General features: G+C 39.2%; 1 protein-coding gene across 1 annotated transcript in view; it reads right to left on the reverse strand.

Moving 5' to 3' along the window:
• The window catches only part of XPNPEP3 (X-prolyl aminopeptidase 3), a 60,132-nt gene that overhangs the window by 9,275 nt on the left and 33,174 nt on the right, over nucleotides 1-17,683 (reverse strand). The window contains exons 5-7 of the mRNA XM_060165056.1: nucleotides 12,290-12,352; nucleotides 11,332-11,445; nucleotides 4,040-4,125 (exon numbers count right to left, since the gene is read on the reverse strand). Coding sequence (XP_060021039.1) covers nucleotides 4,040-4,125; nucleotides 11,332-11,445; nucleotides 12,290-12,352 — 263 coding nt within the window. The remainder of the gene's footprint in view (nucleotides 1-4,039; nucleotides 4,126-11,331; nucleotides 11,446-12,289; nucleotides 12,353-17,683) is intronic.

The raw sequence follows: 17,683 nt of genomic DNA on the forward strand, positions 1-17,683 counted from the left end.
CAACCAACCTACCTACCTACATATGCATACATACATAATATATCCCACTGGCTGTTTCTCTGGAGAACTGAGATCCAGATCCATATCCCTATGACACAGTACATTGCCATCCCCCTCATGGAAGTTCCTCATGTCTATTTCTAATCAACACCCCTACCTCAAGAGGGAAACACTGTTCTGATTATTTTCACCTTAGTTTTGCCTATTCTAGCATGTCATATAAATGGAATCAGACAATATGTACTCTTTTGTGTTGAACTTCCTTCATTAAGAATAATGTCCATGGTGTTATTTTGATCAGTAGTTTGATCCCTGTTTATTGCTGAGTGGTATTCCATTGTATGAATAGTCCACAATTTGTGTATTCATTCTCTTGCTGATGGACATTTAGGTCATTTCCAGTTTTTGGCTACTGTGAATAAAACTGTTATGAATATTCTTGTACAAGTCTTTTTGTTCCTGTTGCACTGCACCACTGTCAACACTTGGTATGGTTGGTCTCTTTAATTTCAACCATTCTAGTGGATGTGTAGAGGTTTAACATGCATTTTCCTCAATGACTAACAATGATGAATACACATATTTGTTCACATATTATCTCATTATCCTTTTGATATCTGTAGGACTTATTGTGATATCCTCTTTCCTGATCACACAGCTCCAGCAGATTCATGGGAGTAATGTTCTTTAAGTTCCCACCTAACGATCTGTACCCTTTATAGCTGAAAGTTTCTTTTGCTGCAGATAAAATCTTTGGCTCACACTTTTGTTCTCTGAGCATCTTCAATACGTTACGCTATTTTCTTCTTTCATAAAGCTTGGCTTTTGAAAAGTCTGATAACAGTCTAGTTTCCTTTCCTTCCTCTTTTTTTCTAAGTCCCCAAAAGAATTTTTCTTTTCCTTGCAGGTTCAGAATTTTACTAGACTATGTCTTGGTGTTGTTTTTTCCTGGGCTGATATTCTCAGGTACGCAGTGTGCTCTTTCTAAGGTAGTTTCAATATTTTTTTTTCAGGAAAATTTTAAATTATAGTTTTTAGTATTTGTTCTGTTCCCTTGCTTTGGTTTTCTTCTTCAGGGCTTCCTTCATGTGTATGTTCTAACTCTTTGCCTATTTTTAAAATTTTTAAAAAATTTTTGGCTGTGTTGGGTCTTTGTTGCTGCACACGGGCTTTCTCTAGTTGCAACAAGCGGGGGCTACTCTTCGTTGCGGTGCATGGGCTTCTCATTTGTGGTGGCTTCTCTTGTTGCAGAGCACGGTCTCTAGGTGTGTGGGCTGCAGTAGTTGTGGCGCTCAGGCTCAGTAGTGTGGCTCGTGGGCTTTAGAGAACAGGCTCAGTAGCTGTGGTGCATGGGCTTGGTTGCTCTGCGGCATGTGGGATCTTCCCGGACCAGGGCTCGAACCCGTGCCCCCTGCATTGGCAGGCAGATTCTTTTTTTTTTTATTGGTTTGATTTCTTTTTTTTAAAATAAATTTATTTATTTATTTTTGGCTGTGTTGGGTCTTCGTTGCTGCACATGGGCTTTCTCTAGTTGCGGGGAGCAGGGGCTACTCTTCTTTGCGGTGCACGGGCTTCTCATTGTGGTGGGTCCTCTTGTTGCAGAGCACGGGCCCTAGAGCGCAGGCTCGGTAGTTGTGGCACACAGGCTTCGTTGCTCCGTGGCATGTGGGATCTTCCCGACCAGGGCTCGAACCCATGTCCCCTGCATTGGCAGGTGGATTTTTAACCAGTGTGCCACCAGGGAAGCCCAGCAGGCAGATTCTTAACCACTGTGCCACCAGGGAAGCCCCTGAAATGATTTTAAATTTATTTCTAATTCTTTTCTGAGTTTGTCACTTCATTACCAAGATTTTCTAATTCTGATATATGTTGTTTTTTCATGTTTTGAATGATTTGCTTTAAAAATTTTTAGTTTGTTTTAAAACAAAAGGGCATTGTTTTGATCTATTTTGTAGTCATGTCTTTCTGGCATGCTTTCATTTCTGTCGGGATGTTATTCTGCTCCTTATTCTCCTTTTGCTTTTAATAACTTTTTATGAGATTTAACCTAGAAGCTTTTTTTTTTTTTTTGGCCGTGTTGGGCAGCATGCAGGGTCTTAGTTCCCTGACAAGGGATCAAACCTGAGCCCCCTACAGTGGAAGCATGGAGTCTTAACCACTGGACCTCCAGGGAAGTCCCCTAGATGCTTTTTTAATTGCTTATTTTATATGAAATTAATTTCCTGTACTTTTAGAATAAGGCAGGATTTATAAAAGATTTAACTTCAGAGTGTAATCTTCTGTTGTTTTGGTGTAGTGGTAAAAAACAAGGCAGCTTGTTTCAGATCTTTCCTTAGTTCTCCCTCACTTTGGTTTTATTTATTTATTTGCTGTACTGCATGGCCCTTGGGATCTTTTCCCCCCCGACCAGGGATTGAACCCGGGCCAAGGCAGTGAAAGTGCCAAATCCTAACTACTGGACTGCCAAGGGACTCCCTTTCCCCCCTCTTTGATTTGGATCATCTCATTCTTTCCTCTCTTTAGTTCCTAACCTGCTCAATTTCTGTTCTACTTCTAGCAGTTTACCTTAAGTGTGAGCCCCTGTCTTAGAAGGGAGCCCAGCACCTTCAGACTTTCTTGGGCCACTGGATTGGCAAATCCTTCCCGTTTTCAGCTTCTGTTCTGAAATTGGCTCATTATCCTGACTGTGAATAGCTGTTGGTTATTTTGGGGTTCTCCTGTTTTCAGGTCTGTCAGTTAGCCTCCCCCACCATTGCTGCTTCCTTCTCCTTCCACACAGATACTGATACCACCCAGGTCTTCTGGTTGTACATAGTATGTTCATAACTGTTTGTATTTTGAGATTTTAAGGATACCCCATTACCTGGTGTTTGGGATACCAGTCACTACCTAGTTGTTCTATTCTTATTTGAAAATTTGGAAAGACTGAAAAACTATTATTTGCTGCCATCTCTCCAGAATCCCTGATTTTTTTTATAGTTTTTGGTTTCTTACTGAGACTCTCTATCTGTTCACACATTACACTTATATCTTCATTTAACTCCTTGAGCACAGCTATTGTTAGCTGCCTTAAAGTCCTCATCTGCTAATTGTAACATAAGGGTTATTTAGGATCTGTTTTTATTGACTATAATTTTATTGATTATGGGTCACATTTTCCTGATTCTTATGTCTAGTGATTTTTTAAAATGAACAGTAGAAGTTATGAATGATACAATGTAGAGATTCTAAAATTCTGTTATGTTCTTCTGAAGAGTGATTTTGTTAACTTGGCTGGATTCAAACTGCAAGCTCTGCTCTTAGTGGGAAGTAACTAAAGTCTCTGCTCAGTCCATTCAAATTCTGGCTGCCAGTATTTTGCTGAGCCTCCTGGGATCTCACCCTAGAATATAATGTAGTGATCAGCCAAGGATTTTGGAATATTTTATATGCAAATTTTGGACCTCACCCTTTTTTGCAGTACCCTCTCTTTCAGGATTCCCCATCTTTCTGGTTCCTTGCTAGTATCTAATTCTGTCCTTTGACACCTCAGGCCAACTAGGCTGTGGCTTCTTGCTGCCCAGGCTGTGTGAATTGGGGAGTTCCCTCAAGCAAAATACTCTAACCACTTAGATCTAATCCATTATAGCTCTTCTTTCAAGGACAAACTTATGCTGCTATTTCTACAGGCTTTTAGGAAGTTTTCTAGTGCCTTTAAATACTTGTTTTTAATATTTTGTCCAGATTCTATAATTGTTATCGGAGGGTTAATCTGGCCAAACTATTCTACCATAACCTAAATATTATCTTTGTACTCAGAAAATAAAAACTTAAATTTGTTTTCAAAAAATGTGTGTGCGCACATGTTAACTAGGTGCTTTTAGGTGCCTGATCCTTGATATGATGAATAAAAAACAGTCTTAGAAAATAATCAGGAGCTTTGTAAAGGCAGTTAATGTGTGCTAGAGGGAACCTGTATATTTCTTTAGTTATTTATTCCAAATATACCCATATTCTAACTCATACTCCTAAGAAGCAGAGGGATCTTTGGAAGCCCTACCTGCCATTGACAGGCCAGGTACGAGTGATGTCACTCACATAGCAAGAAGACTCACAACCTCCATCCAGAAGCACCATTTCCCCATCCTGGAACAAAAGTAAGACAGGTAAAAGTAGGTGACTTAATGACTGTCAGTTCTTTCTTCTTCTAATTTAAACTCTTCATGCCTTTCATTTTATAAAAAACAAAACAAAACAAAAACTCTACTTTAAAGGAGACTAATCTTCTCTGGTTCCTTCTCACAAGAAATAGTGTCTAAGTTTTTCATATGAATTCACACTGGCTCAAGAAAGATGGCACTGTAGAGTGGTTAAGTGCACTGGCTCTGGAACCAGAGTGCTGGAGTTTGAATTATTAGGTGTAAGCATTAGCATTTATGATTTATTAACATCATAAATATTACCATTATCACTATTAATTAAAAAAATCCTATATAGGTTGTTATCCAGGGCCTTTATTCAAATATAATTACCCGTAACCATTTAACTTTAGAATATCACTTTCCCTTCTGCTCTCCATCAAAATACATGTGGGGGGAAAACAAACAAACAAACCAACCCCAAACAAAAACCAAACCAAAAAAACCAAAAAACTTTGGCTACATCTCTCTTTTACTACTTGTCATGTTATACTGAAATTTTCTATTTATGCCCTTGAAAACAGGCCATATCTTATTCATATCTAAATAAGCACAGAACTTGGCACATAGTAGAATAATGGTCAAATAATTACATATATAATAATGGCAAGAAGAATGAATGTGGTTTTTGTTTCTGGAAACATGACAGAATAAATTTTAGGTAACAACTAGATCCTGGACAAAAATATATTTTATGAAATGTTGACATTACATCATATAAGAGACATCTTAAAGACTTTTTTTCTTGAATAAAAACAACCCAGAGGGGCTTCCCTGGTGGTGCGGTGGTTGAGAGTCCGCCTGCCGATGCTGGGGACACGGTTCATGCCCCGGTCCGGGAAGATCCCACATGCCATGGAGCGGCTGGGCCCGTGAGCCATGGCCGCTGGGCCTGCGCGTCCAGAGCCTGTGCTCCGCAATGGGAGAGGCCACAACAGTGAGAGGCCCGCGTAACGCAAAAAAAAAAAAAAAAAAAAATTAACCCAGAACTGAAACTAGAGCTGAGTAGTGACAAGGTAAGTGTTACAGTATATAGGAACGAAGGAGTTGCAAAGTGGGGAAGATGAAGTGGAGATTCCTGCATTAACCCAGGACACTCACAGGGGATAATAGGGCCCCAGGTCATTAGGACCCACTTCACTCTGGCAAAAGCATATGCAAATAACATTTAGAGGAAATAGCGCCCAAATTTGGGATTGCATAATTTCCCAAAAATAACAAGCAAATATGAGCTCACAACCAAAGGCTGTCAAGCACACGAGGCAGTAGGTCACTGTGAGTGAGAGTCAGCAGGAACAACAAATACCAAATTTAGATCTTCCAGAATTCCACACAATGGAGTTATGAGATACAGAATTGCTATTATGAAATGTTTAAAGGGATAAAAAATGGAATCACAAAGGATAACAAGCAACAAGAGACAACTGAGAATAACTGTGGATTTGAAGGGAACCAAATGGAAATAAAAAGAACTGCTGAAATAAAATACTCAGTGTATGGCTGAAGTAGTAGGTTAGACAAATGAAGAGAAAATTTAGTTTCCTGGAAGACAGACCTACAAAAATTCCCTAGAGTATGACACAGACAAACAAGGCAAATGTAAACATGAAAGAAACATTAGCTATTGAAAACAGAAAAGAGGTTTAACATACATCTAACTGAAGACCTTGAAGGAGTGAACAGAGAGAATGTAGGAGAGATGATATCTGGAGAAATAATGTCTGAGAATTTCCTAGAACTGATGAAGACATGAATCTACAGATTCAGGAAGCAGAGGTATCATAATGAGGACATGTAAAAATAAATTTGTATTTAGATATATAACAAAACTGAGAAATACCAAAGAAAAAGATATCTTAATGCAGCAAAAGCAAAAAGAAATCTCATAAAGGAATGATAATTATTATACTTTAAAATCAGCAACACTGAAAGTCAGAAGAAAGGAGTATAATCTATTAAAATTGATGACTGAAAATAACTGTCAATCTAGAATGGTTTTCCTCAGCACAGCCATCTTTCAAGAATGAGAATGAAATAAAGATGTTTTGGCTAAACAAAAGTAGAAAAAGTTTATCAGCTACACACCTTCATCTAAAGGATGTTCTTCAGGTAGAAGGAAGGTGATCCCAGAAAGGCCATCTAAGATGCAAGAAGGAAAGATCAACATGCAGGTAAATCTAAACAAACTCTGTTAGAAGGGGGCTCTGCTTTGACCTATTCCTGACAGCTAGATGTAGCCGTGGTGAGCTCAGAGGCAGAACCACAGGGCAGCCTGCTGTCTCTGACTAGATCTCCGCCAGATGCCTACCAGCCGGTCCATGACAGAGTCCTTCCAGATGCCCCAGCAGACCTCTGCATTTCTCACGGCTTCTTGATGACCCTGCCCGCTAAGTTGAAAAGTTTCAGATAACTGAAGCCAGACTATGACCTAGAAGTTTTTGACTATTTTCTCTTATTTCTTATTTAGGTCACATTATCCAATAATGGCAATATGTCTCTCTCCCTGTAAAGCTAGATTTGTGCTTATTCTCTAGTTTTTCAAGGATGAATACTATATTTAGGAATAGGTACACTGGTGGTAAAACTATGAAGAAAAACAAAAAAAAATGGTTAAAACAAAAGTCAAGATGGTAGGAGACAGAAAGGGAGATGTGCTTGAGATCGCCCAAGGGACTACTAAGGTATAAGCAATGATCTTCTTATCCTTGATGGTGAATACATGGTTGTTCATTTTATCATTATTATTTTAAACAGTATATTATATTTATTGTTTATAATATATGATAAATTTGTATTTAGAAATATAATAAAACTGAGAAATACCAAAGAAAAAGAAATCTTAATGCAGCAAAAGCAAAAAGAAACAGTGGAATATAATGAAAAAAACACATGGAATATAATGAAAGTGAAATATTAATCCTTAAATAATTATAATTAGAACAGAAGAAAGGATGAATATTAATGAGTTTAGGGAATTCCCTGGTGGTCCAGTGGTTAGGATCCGGTGCTTTCACTGCAGGAGGCCCGGGTTTGATCCCTGGTCCAGGAACTAAGATCCTGTAAGCCATGTGGCATGACCAGAAAAAAGAGTTTAGCATCTAATGTAAGAAGTTTCGGGCTTCCCTGGTGGTGCAGTGGTTGAGAGTCCGCCTGCGGATGCAGGGGACACGGGTTCGTGCCCCCGTCCGGGAAGATCCCACATGCCGCGGAGCGGCTGGGCCCGTGGGCCATGGCTGCTGAGCCTGCGCGTCTGGAGCCTGTGCTCCACAACGGGAGAGGCCACAACAGTGAGAGGCCCGTGTACCACAAAAAAAAAAAAAAAAAAAAGCTTAAAAAAAGAACAAGAGAATAAACACAAAGAGTAGAAGAGTGAAATTAACAAAGGCCAGGGCACAGTGTGATGAGATAATAAACAAAGACAAAATAGCATTAATGATGTGCAAAGTTTTTTTTTTTTTTAGTATTTTTATTTATTTTAAAAGTTATTATTTATTTAATTTTTGGCTGTGTTGGGTCTTAGTTGTGGTACGCAGGATCTTCACTGAGGCATGCAGGAGAGAAGATGGTTTTAAAGGACTAATAAAAACCCACAAACCTCTGCTGAGATTTCTTTGCATAGATCTTAAGTATACAGAATTAAGTCTGTTTTGTCAAATGTATACACCCATGTAACCACACCCTCATGGCCTTACCCAGTCAACACCCCATCAGAAGCAACCACTGATCTGATTTCTATTACCATAGATTAGTTTTGCTTATTTCAGAACTTCATATAAATAGAATCATATAGTTTGCAATTTTCTTGTGTCTGGCTTATTTATTCAGTGTAATGTTTTTGGGATCATTCATGCTGTTAGCAGTGCTGTAGTTTGCTCCTTTTTATCTCAAGGATATATCACATGGTAATTTCCATATCTAATATCCTGGTTATGGACCCCTGGACTATTATGAGTACACTTGCTATCAACATTCTTGTACAAGGCATTTTTTGGACATATGTTTTCATTTTTCTTGGAAAAATACCTAAAAAGAAACTGCTGGTTCACAGAGAATATGTATGTTTACTTTTAAAGAAACTGTCTATTAAGATTTATTAGAAAAGGGACTTCCCTGGTGGTGCAGTGGTTAAGAATCTGCCTGCCAATGCAGGGGACACAGGTTCGAGCCCTGGTCCGGGAAGATCCCACAGGCTGTGGTGCAACTAAGCCTGCGAGCCACAACTACTGAGCCTGTGCTCTAGAGCCCACAAGCCAGAACTACTGAGCCCTTGTGCCACAACTACTGAAGCCTGCATGCCTAGAGCCTGTGCTCCACAACAAGAGAAGTCACCGCAATGAGAAGCATATGTATCACAACGAAGAGTAACCCCTGCTCACCACAACTAGAGAAAGCCCACACACAGCAGCAAGGACCCAATGCAGCCAAAAATAAATAAACAAACAAACAAACAAATAAAGATATCAAGAATGTAAAAAGGTACATAAAGGGAAAACAAAAGAAAAAAAAGAATGTAAAAGGGTACATTACTACAAACACAAAAGATTAAAATGTAAGATAATACTACAATTTTAAAAACTTAGACAAAATGGTACAAAAATATAATCTACCAAACTGTCTCTGGAAGAATGGAAATATAAACTGATAAAAACACTTCGGAAATGTCTGGCATTTTCTATGAAAGTTGCAAATATGCATATCCTATGACCCAGCAATTCCATTATTAGGTGTCTCTTAGGCAACCTTGATAACTTACATACCAGGAATAATGTACAAGAATGTTCACAGAACATTGTTCATAATGGTAAAAACCTGGAGAATATATAAATATCCATCTATGGATATTTATCACATTAAGAAATTCAAACAGAAAATTTTATAATATTTATTCATTTAAAAATAACAATAAACCCACTAATTACATGCTAAAATAACATTTTTAATGAAAATAACTATTTTTCTAAATAAAAATATTTAGTTAGAAAAGTGGCATTGTTTTACAGTTTTGCAAATCTCTGTCTAGCATAGACAAAGAGAAGATAGCTGGAGTCTCATATTTGCTTCTGCATTCAAGTTGGTGTGATATTGCATGTCATAAGGCCTCTGGGATACTTCACAGTACAGTTGAGAGAAAATAAGAGTGACAAAGAGCACATAATATAATGTCTTAGCATTCTTATGAAAATATATTTAACTTCACAGACCATACTCTACCTGCTATTCTACACTCTAGCAATTACAATGAACAAACTACAGCGGCATACAACAATATACTGCTGTACAAAAGAAGACACAGACATAATATTTCAAATACATAAAGTTCAAACATGACCAAAACCAAATTATATAAACTACTTTATTAATTGTAAAATAAAAAGAAAAGCAAAGACATGATCACCATCAAAATTGGGAGAGTGTTACCCTATCAGGGAGAGAGGGAGTTATCACAGGGAGGGAAGGACCACATGGTGGAAAAGCTTCTTGGGGGTGGGGGGTGTCACAGTAATGTCCTATTTCAGGGGTTAAGTGTTTCCTGTAAAGGGCTAGACAATATTTATTTTGTGGACCGTACTGCCTCTGGTGCAACTACTCAACTCTGCCATGGGGTGGGGGTGGGGGAGTGGAAACCACTGTGTTCCAATAAAGCTTTATTTAAAAAACAAAGTGGCAGGCTGGATTTCACCCAGAGGGCTGTAGCTTGCCTACATGTTTTATTTCTTGACCTGGGTAACGGTCACATGGGTGTTAACTTTATAATTACCCATTAAACTATTCTTTTATGGTTTAAGTACTTTTCCAGTAGTTACATTTCACAATAAGAAATGTAAAATAAATAAAAAGAAAAAGAAAAATAGAAAGCCTCAGTATATTAAAGAAATTGAATCATAGTTAAAAATCCCACAAAAGATATCTGGCCCAAATAATTCCACAGGAGAGTCCTACCCAATTTTCAAGAAACATTAATTCAAACCATTTTACAATATTAAAAAATAAACTATTCATTTTATGAGTTTAGTTTGACCTTGAAATGAAAACCATAAAGTCAGCATGAGAAAAATTATAAGACAATCTCATTCATGTACACAAATCAGAATATCCTAAACAACACATTAGCAAGTTGAAAGCAGTAATGCCAAAGATAAGAAAAGATGCTTAACTTCACTGGTAATTGAGGTAATGGAAATGAAGACCACAATGAGATACTGTTTTATTCCAACTAAAATGGCAAAAATTAAGAAGTCTGATAATATCAGGGGATGGAAAGGATGTGGTCAACAGAATTATACACTGCTGGTAGGAGTGTAAACAGATACAAATACCTGAGAAAAAATTTGTATTATCTTGTCATACTTGAGGTTAAAAGAAAAGTTTGAGTCCCCAAAACTACATATAGCAATATATGATTTTTATATATTTCATAAACAAGCAGAACTAATTAATATTGTTTGGGGAATCATGTCTATGTGATAAAACTATTGAAAAAATCAAGAGAATGACAAACAAAATTTAGGATACTGGTTAGTGACCTTTGGGAGGGAGGCAGTAGGGTGCCAGAGCATAAGGGTACGCACGCAGATGTAACATATTGGTAACGTTCTGGCTCTTGAGTTGACGCGTTGGTTCATGGGTATTCATTAAAAAAAATTATATTGTATAATTTATGTTTGCTATATTTATTTTTTGAATTTACTGTAAATTAAAGTAGATAATTAAAAATAGACTTAATAAAGGAATACACAATTCTTTACTTGTATAGTCACTTGGGGAGAAAACCATAAAAAATAAGTTCCCTCACAGCTAACAAGATAGTCGTAAAACCTGTCTGCTCCCAAAATATGCTTGGCCCACTGTTGCCACAAGTCCTTAGCAAAGGAGCTTTATCAAGTGAAATGAGCAGAGGCTTTAGACTAGAATAGTTGGCTCTGCACTAACGAGTTACCTAATTTTTTAGTTTATTTTCCTCACCTATTAAACAGGCATGTTAATAATTGTTCCTATCTCACAGTGCTAATGTGCAGATCAAATGAGATCATGTCTGTAAGGGATTTATAAATAGCAGTTAGTTTGTGAAAGCTGAAGGTTAGGGGACCATGAGGTTAGAGTTTACTAAGGTATCTGGACCCAGAGGAAGCAGCACTGAAGGGGGTCTGCGTACCTTGATGCGTTGATTGTTCTTCACATAGTGCAGAGTGTTTGACCGATTACCTCCAGCCACCACAGGTGGGTAGGCTAAGATGTCTGCACCACGGGCCCGGCATTCAAATTCAAACTGCAAAACAACAGCAAAGTACGACTGAAAGTCTGACTGAGATATCCTCAGGGCAGCCCCAGCACAGGCTCTCTTCAACAGCCCATACCTCCATTCAAGTACTTATCTTAAGTTAACAATGGAAAACTATTCGTCACATCTTTTTAACCAAACTATTATGCTGTAACTTCAGGCCATTTCTTTTATGCTCACCCCAATACTGTTATTCAACTCTATTATTAAATCTGTACTTTTCTCCTGAGTGCTCTAAATTTCCTGTGATTTTCAAACTGTTAAGTCCAGAAGAGAACATGGAAAACCTATGATTGGGCTGAGTACAGAGAAACGGTCAGATACTTTACATGTTACTATTTGTTTTTTCTTATTTAGATCAACACTGAAATATGGCTTGCATTTTCAACAACAGCTCTAAATTACCAATTTCAACCTTTCAAATAGCTACCGACCTACATGCTCTGGAAGTGTGCAAAAGGATGCTAGGGAAATGGTAAATTCTACTAATTTCATTATATCCTAGGATGGAGCTGGAGACTGGTTCATATCTGCTACTATCTGCAACACAACCTCAGATTCTTTGCCTTTACATTACTTAAACAGTATTATTCTTCTTAACTCACACTTGCAAAGTCTTTCCTTCTTTACCTGTTCTACTTCGCAATTTTCTCCATCTAATTGTAGCTCTACATATTTTAGACTCATCTAATAAATTACCACTGACATTTAAGAACCAAATCCTCTCCACTGATATCTTGCTCACTTCCATGAAAGCCAACTGGATGCCATATGCAAATCAATGAAATTACATTTGCGCCCAACAAAACTTTTCCAGCCATTTAATGCTCACCTTAGCATAAAGAAAGCCTTCCTCTACAGGGGCTTTACTGGCAAACATGGTCTCTATGAAAGCCTGCAAAAAGAATGAAGAATGAAAAGAACATAGTCTCATTTTAACTACGCTGCTTATTCAAATGTTCAAAATACTGGCGGTCAAACGAAAAGCACACTTCTCCCCAACTTTGTCAACCTGAAGTTATGGCTTTGTGGGCATCATAATACAGATTTCCAAAGGGGAAAATATTGCTTTCAGTAATAGCTGACTGATGACAGACTTAGTGGAAGGGCACCCAACCTATCCACTTAGAATATACATTGTATATTAGAATAAGCTACATGGAAACACATTTGACATTTACATTACAAAATGCTTCTACAGCCCTGGAATGTATGAAATTGTGGATTGACTGGTCCAGTCTACAGCAAGGTTTCCCAACCCTGGCACTATCACCATTTTGGGCTAGATTATTCTTTGTTTGAGGGTTGTCCTGTTCAATGTAGGATGACAGTAGCATTTCCCAACTGTGATAATCAGATGTTCCCAAATGTCCCCTGGGGGACACAGAACTGCCCTCAGTTGAGAACCACCGGCCTATACTACCAATGTAAGTACTGTAATTCTCTATGTGTCATGTTTTCTACCTTTATAAGCATACATGTTTATAATTCACCACTGTACCTTGTTCCAAAAAGGCTTCTGATTAGATTACATGGATACATAAAATACAAGATAGCATGAATTCATGGTAGAGTTAAAAAAAAGGCAGGTTTGAGACGAATGATGCTAAACAAAACCAAACCAAAAAGAGGCATACCATAATGACTTTCACAACTACTATGGCTAATATGGACAGGCCACAAATTAATCTCTGAGTTTTCTAGCAGTCAATGTGAAAAGGGAAACTCTGTCGGCTATATAATTTCCAGTGTCTGTGGGATAAAAACAAACCAGTTGCACAAGAATATGATTATATGATACTACAACTAGAAAGGAATTTCTCTCAAGTTGTTAAATGAAGTAATGAATTGAGGAAGAAATGTTTTTAATACCACTTTTTTTTTTTTTTTTTGCTGTACGCGGGCCTCTCACTGTTGTGGCCCTCTCACTGTTGTGGCCTCTCCCGTTGCGGAGCATAGGCTCCGGACGCGCAGGCCCAGCGGCCATGACTCATGGGCCCAGCTGCTCCGCGGCATATGGGATCTTCCCGGACCAGAGCACGAACCCATGTCCCCTGCATCGGCAGGCGGACTCTCAACCACTGCGCCACCAGGGAAGCCCAATAACACTTCTTAATACAAGGTAACATCATCATAAAGCCCAAGAGAGGAAAAGCAACTGGGATGTAACGGGAATATCTGCATGGCCTGCTGCCTTTTCTCATTCTCATCTTTCTTCAGATGTCTCATCCTCAGAGAGGCCTTTCCTGACCACCCTATATCTAAATTAGCATTTTCCATCACACTTTATCCCCTTCCATTGCTTCATTTTTCCTCACAGTATTTAATTCCAGCTGACTATATATCATATATTTGTTTACTGTCTCTCCCCAGTAATGTATGTGGACTGAGGATAGGGACACAGGGACAGCCTGTTTCGCTCACCACTGTATCCTTAGAACCTAAAGCAGTGCCTGCCACCACAGGAGGTACTTAAAATAAATATCTGCTGAATGAATTAGCAATTAAAATTAGTTAGGGACTAATTAGGTGGTCCAGTGGCTAGGATTCCGAGTTTCCACTGCAGGGGGCACGGGTTCAATCCCTGGTTGGAGACAGCGGAACTAAGATCCCATCCCGCAAGCCATGAGGCGCGGCCAAAAGGAAAGAAAATTAAAAAACACGACAGAAAAAAGGAAAAGTGTGGTAGCTCTACTGAGGCTCATACACTTTTTAGAAAAATATTTATTATTTTATTTATTTATTTTGGCTGCGCCAGGTCTTAGTTGCGGCACGTGGGATCTTTGTTGAGGCATGCATGCAGGATCTAGTTCCCCGACCAGGGATCCAATCCGGGCCCCCTGCAGTGGGAACACAGAGTCTTACTCACTGGACCCACCAGGGAAGTCTTGAGGCTCGTAAACTTAAAAGAGGGATTTGTCTTTTTGTTTATTTCCTTTCAAACTGTTAATGAATAGTACAGAGAATTTTTGAAGTCATGGCCCTTTTACACTGCTATGCAGACTAAACAAGATAGAAAACTTCCTTTTGCTTCATAGGTGGTCAAATGCCTGATTTTGCTTTACTTCTTTTTGTAATCAATGTGCTTCCTATGAATCCATTTCTTCACAGATGATTCCAGGTATATATGGTACGTGCTTCATGCCACCTATCCTCACTATGTGTGTGATACCTTTTCTGTAAAGACCAAGGGGCAAACTTTATGACTGCCACTTATTAGGTTGTCTTGTCACAATGTAGCCCACACTCCCAACTAACACTTAACTCTCTTACCTCACTAGGTGCTATTTATTTTTTTTAAACTTTGTTTTATTTATGTATTTACTATTTTTAAAAATTTTATTTATTTTCTGGTTGCGCTGGGTCTTTGTTGCTGCGCGCGGGCTTTCTCTAGTTGCGGCGAGCGGGGGTTACGCTTCATTGTGGTGTGCGGGCTTCTCATTGCGGTGGCTTCTCTTGTTGCGGAGTACGGGCTCTAGGTGTGCAGGCTCCAGTAGTTGCAGCGTGTGGGCTCAGTAGTTGTGGCTCATGGGCTTTAGAGCACAGGCTCAGTAGTTGTGGCGCATGGGCTTAGTTGCTCCGTGCATGTGGGATCTTCCCAGACCAGGGATCAAACCCGTGTCCCCTGCGGTGGCAGGCGGATTCCTAACCACTGCGCCACCAGGGAAGTCCCACTAGGTGCTATTTAAATGTTTGTGTTCTGACTCTTTAAAAATGTAAAATGGGTTTTCTTTGCATTTCACCCTGTGCATCTCATAATCAGAGTACATCATGAATGGATACTGTATAGTTTATGGAGAAGGGAGAGTGGAGAGAAAAAGCATTTCACGAATGATTTCATAAAGGTTTTGTGTGTGTGTCCCCATATGGGTGAGGTTAGAATAAGGAAACTGTGCCATTTGGAAAGGAGGGGAAGGGCACTCAGGGCAGAGGGATGACACAGGACTGTGGCCCATCTCAGAGTTCAGGATGGCCAGCACATATGCTGGAACACATATGTCAAGCACATATGGAGGAACAAGAAGAGATGAAGCTGGAAGGGTAGGTAGGAGGGGCCACACCATGAAAGGCCTTGCAAGGATTACATGTAATCCTTTCAGGATTACATGAAATGTAATCCTGAAAACAACAAGGAGCCACCCAGTTGTTTAAGTAGGAGAGGGACATCAGATTTATAAAGCTCACTCTGCCATGGTAGAGTTATACTCAGGCAATAATGGAAGCAAATAGACAGCAAAGGGATAGTAGGTGTCCCACTGTGCTAGGCATAGGTCAAAATAACACAGCTTGGTATTAAAACCCAGGTCTGTTCTCTACTACACTATTCTGCCTCCCTAGGAGGGCACTTGTGGAGTAGTTAATTAGATATAAGGGTTGGGGAGAAGCAATTATCTGGATAATTTCCATATTTCTATCTATGGTTGTTGGGTAAACATTGATATTATTAACCATGAGAAAGAATACAGGAGGAGAGTCAGGTTTGGTGGAGGGAGAGCACAAGTTTAGATACTTACAGGAAATTCAGGGAGAGATGTCCAGGAGGCAGGATATGCGTTCAGCCACAGGAGAGATCAGACCTGGAGAAAGTCTGATTCCCACCCCACTTTTCCTTCTGCCCAAATATTCTAGCAATTCTCTGTCTGTAAACATTACTTAACTCTAATGGCAAGGTCCTTTACTTATTTTAAACCAAATCAGAGTGCCACACAGTCCAACTGATTAGTATCACATAGGCACAAATTATATTTGGCTTGCCCCCCAAAAGAAGGGAAATTTTTGTTTGGGCTAAGCCACAGAAATATAGCATAACTATTCTTTTTTGTTGTTTTGGGGTTTTTGTTTTTGCTTTTCTTACCATAACTTTTCTTAAGGAAACTATTTTGTCCAAATATCCAAAAATCTTACAGAAACATTCTAGATTAGAATTGGGAATACTGAGGCAATAAAAATCACTGACAGCTAGAAATTGTTTATTAAGAAAAATAAGGCCAGGACTTCCCTGGTGGCAAAGTGGTTAAGAATCCGCCTGCCAATGCAGGGGACACGGGTTCGATCCCTGGTCCGGGAAGATCCCACATGCCACGGAGCATCTAAGCCCATGCACCATGACTACTGAGCCTGCGCTCTAGAGCCCACGAGCCACAACTACTGAAGTCCATGCGCCTAGAGCCCGTGCTCCGCAACAAGAGAAGCCACCGCAATGAGAAGCCTGCGCACCACAATGAAGAGTAGCCCCTGCTCGCCACAACTGGAGAAAGCCCGCAGGCAGCAACGAAGACCCAATGAGCCAAAAATTAAATAAATAAATAAATAAAATTTTAAAAATCCTCTTTGGATTTCTTAAAAAAAAAAAAAAAGAAAGAAAGAAAAATAAGGCCAAATTCCATCTCCCTGTCTGTTGTCATTACTGAATTGGTAGATAAAGGGAATACCACAGACTTAATACTTCTAAATTGTAGGACAATACTTAAAATAGTCTCTCAGGATAACTATGTGAGGACAAGTGACATAAGTGTGGGTCAGAATACTCCTAGGTAGATTTAAAACTGATTTTACACCTTATTCAAAGACATCTGATCATTGGACTGATATCAATTCCTCTGGAGCCCTTAACATTATCCCACAGATCTAGTCTTAGTTCTTCTTCCTTATTTTAAAAATCAGTGATTGCAGGAAGACAAAGACATACGCTTATCACATTTATAATTAGCTATAAGTAGTCTTTGCTGGTCTGGTTGTGGCAAGAGCACTGGACACTGTACTTGAAGGACACTGACAAACTACAGCACAGAGGAGGGTTACCAAAATAAGGGAAAATATAACAAATGAGGAATAGTTAAGGAAAACAAGTCTTCACTTTGGAAAGACTAAGGTAGAACACAGGAAAGCAGCCTTCAAATATCTGTGTGCTGTTCTGCTGTGAGGTTAATTCCAGCAGGTCTGGAATTAGCCTGAGCTGTTTTGCTAAAGTTCCCACTCGGCACTGATCCTGGTCAAAGTCTGAAATATGCTGGTTAACAGCGTTGAGAAGAGTTTCCAAGCACTTTGTTATCAGCTTGTCAGTACAGATAACAGTGAGATTAATGGTTTGTACTTGGTCTCCCTGGGACCTCTGAAGGGCTATGCTGCTTCATAGCAGGAATATGCTAATGTGACCAAAACCCAAAAATCCCTAGCTGAGATTCCATCTGGGGCTCCCTGGTTCCAAGGTGTTCTATGCATGCAT

This window comes from Lagenorhynchus albirostris, chromosome 11, assembly GCF_949774975.1.
Source record: "Lagenorhynchus albirostris chromosome 11, mLagAlb1.1, whole genome shotgun sequence".
In the NCBI taxonomy this organism is placed as follows: Eukaryota; Metazoa; Chordata; class Mammalia; order Artiodactyla; family Delphinidae; genus Lagenorhynchus; species Lagenorhynchus albirostris.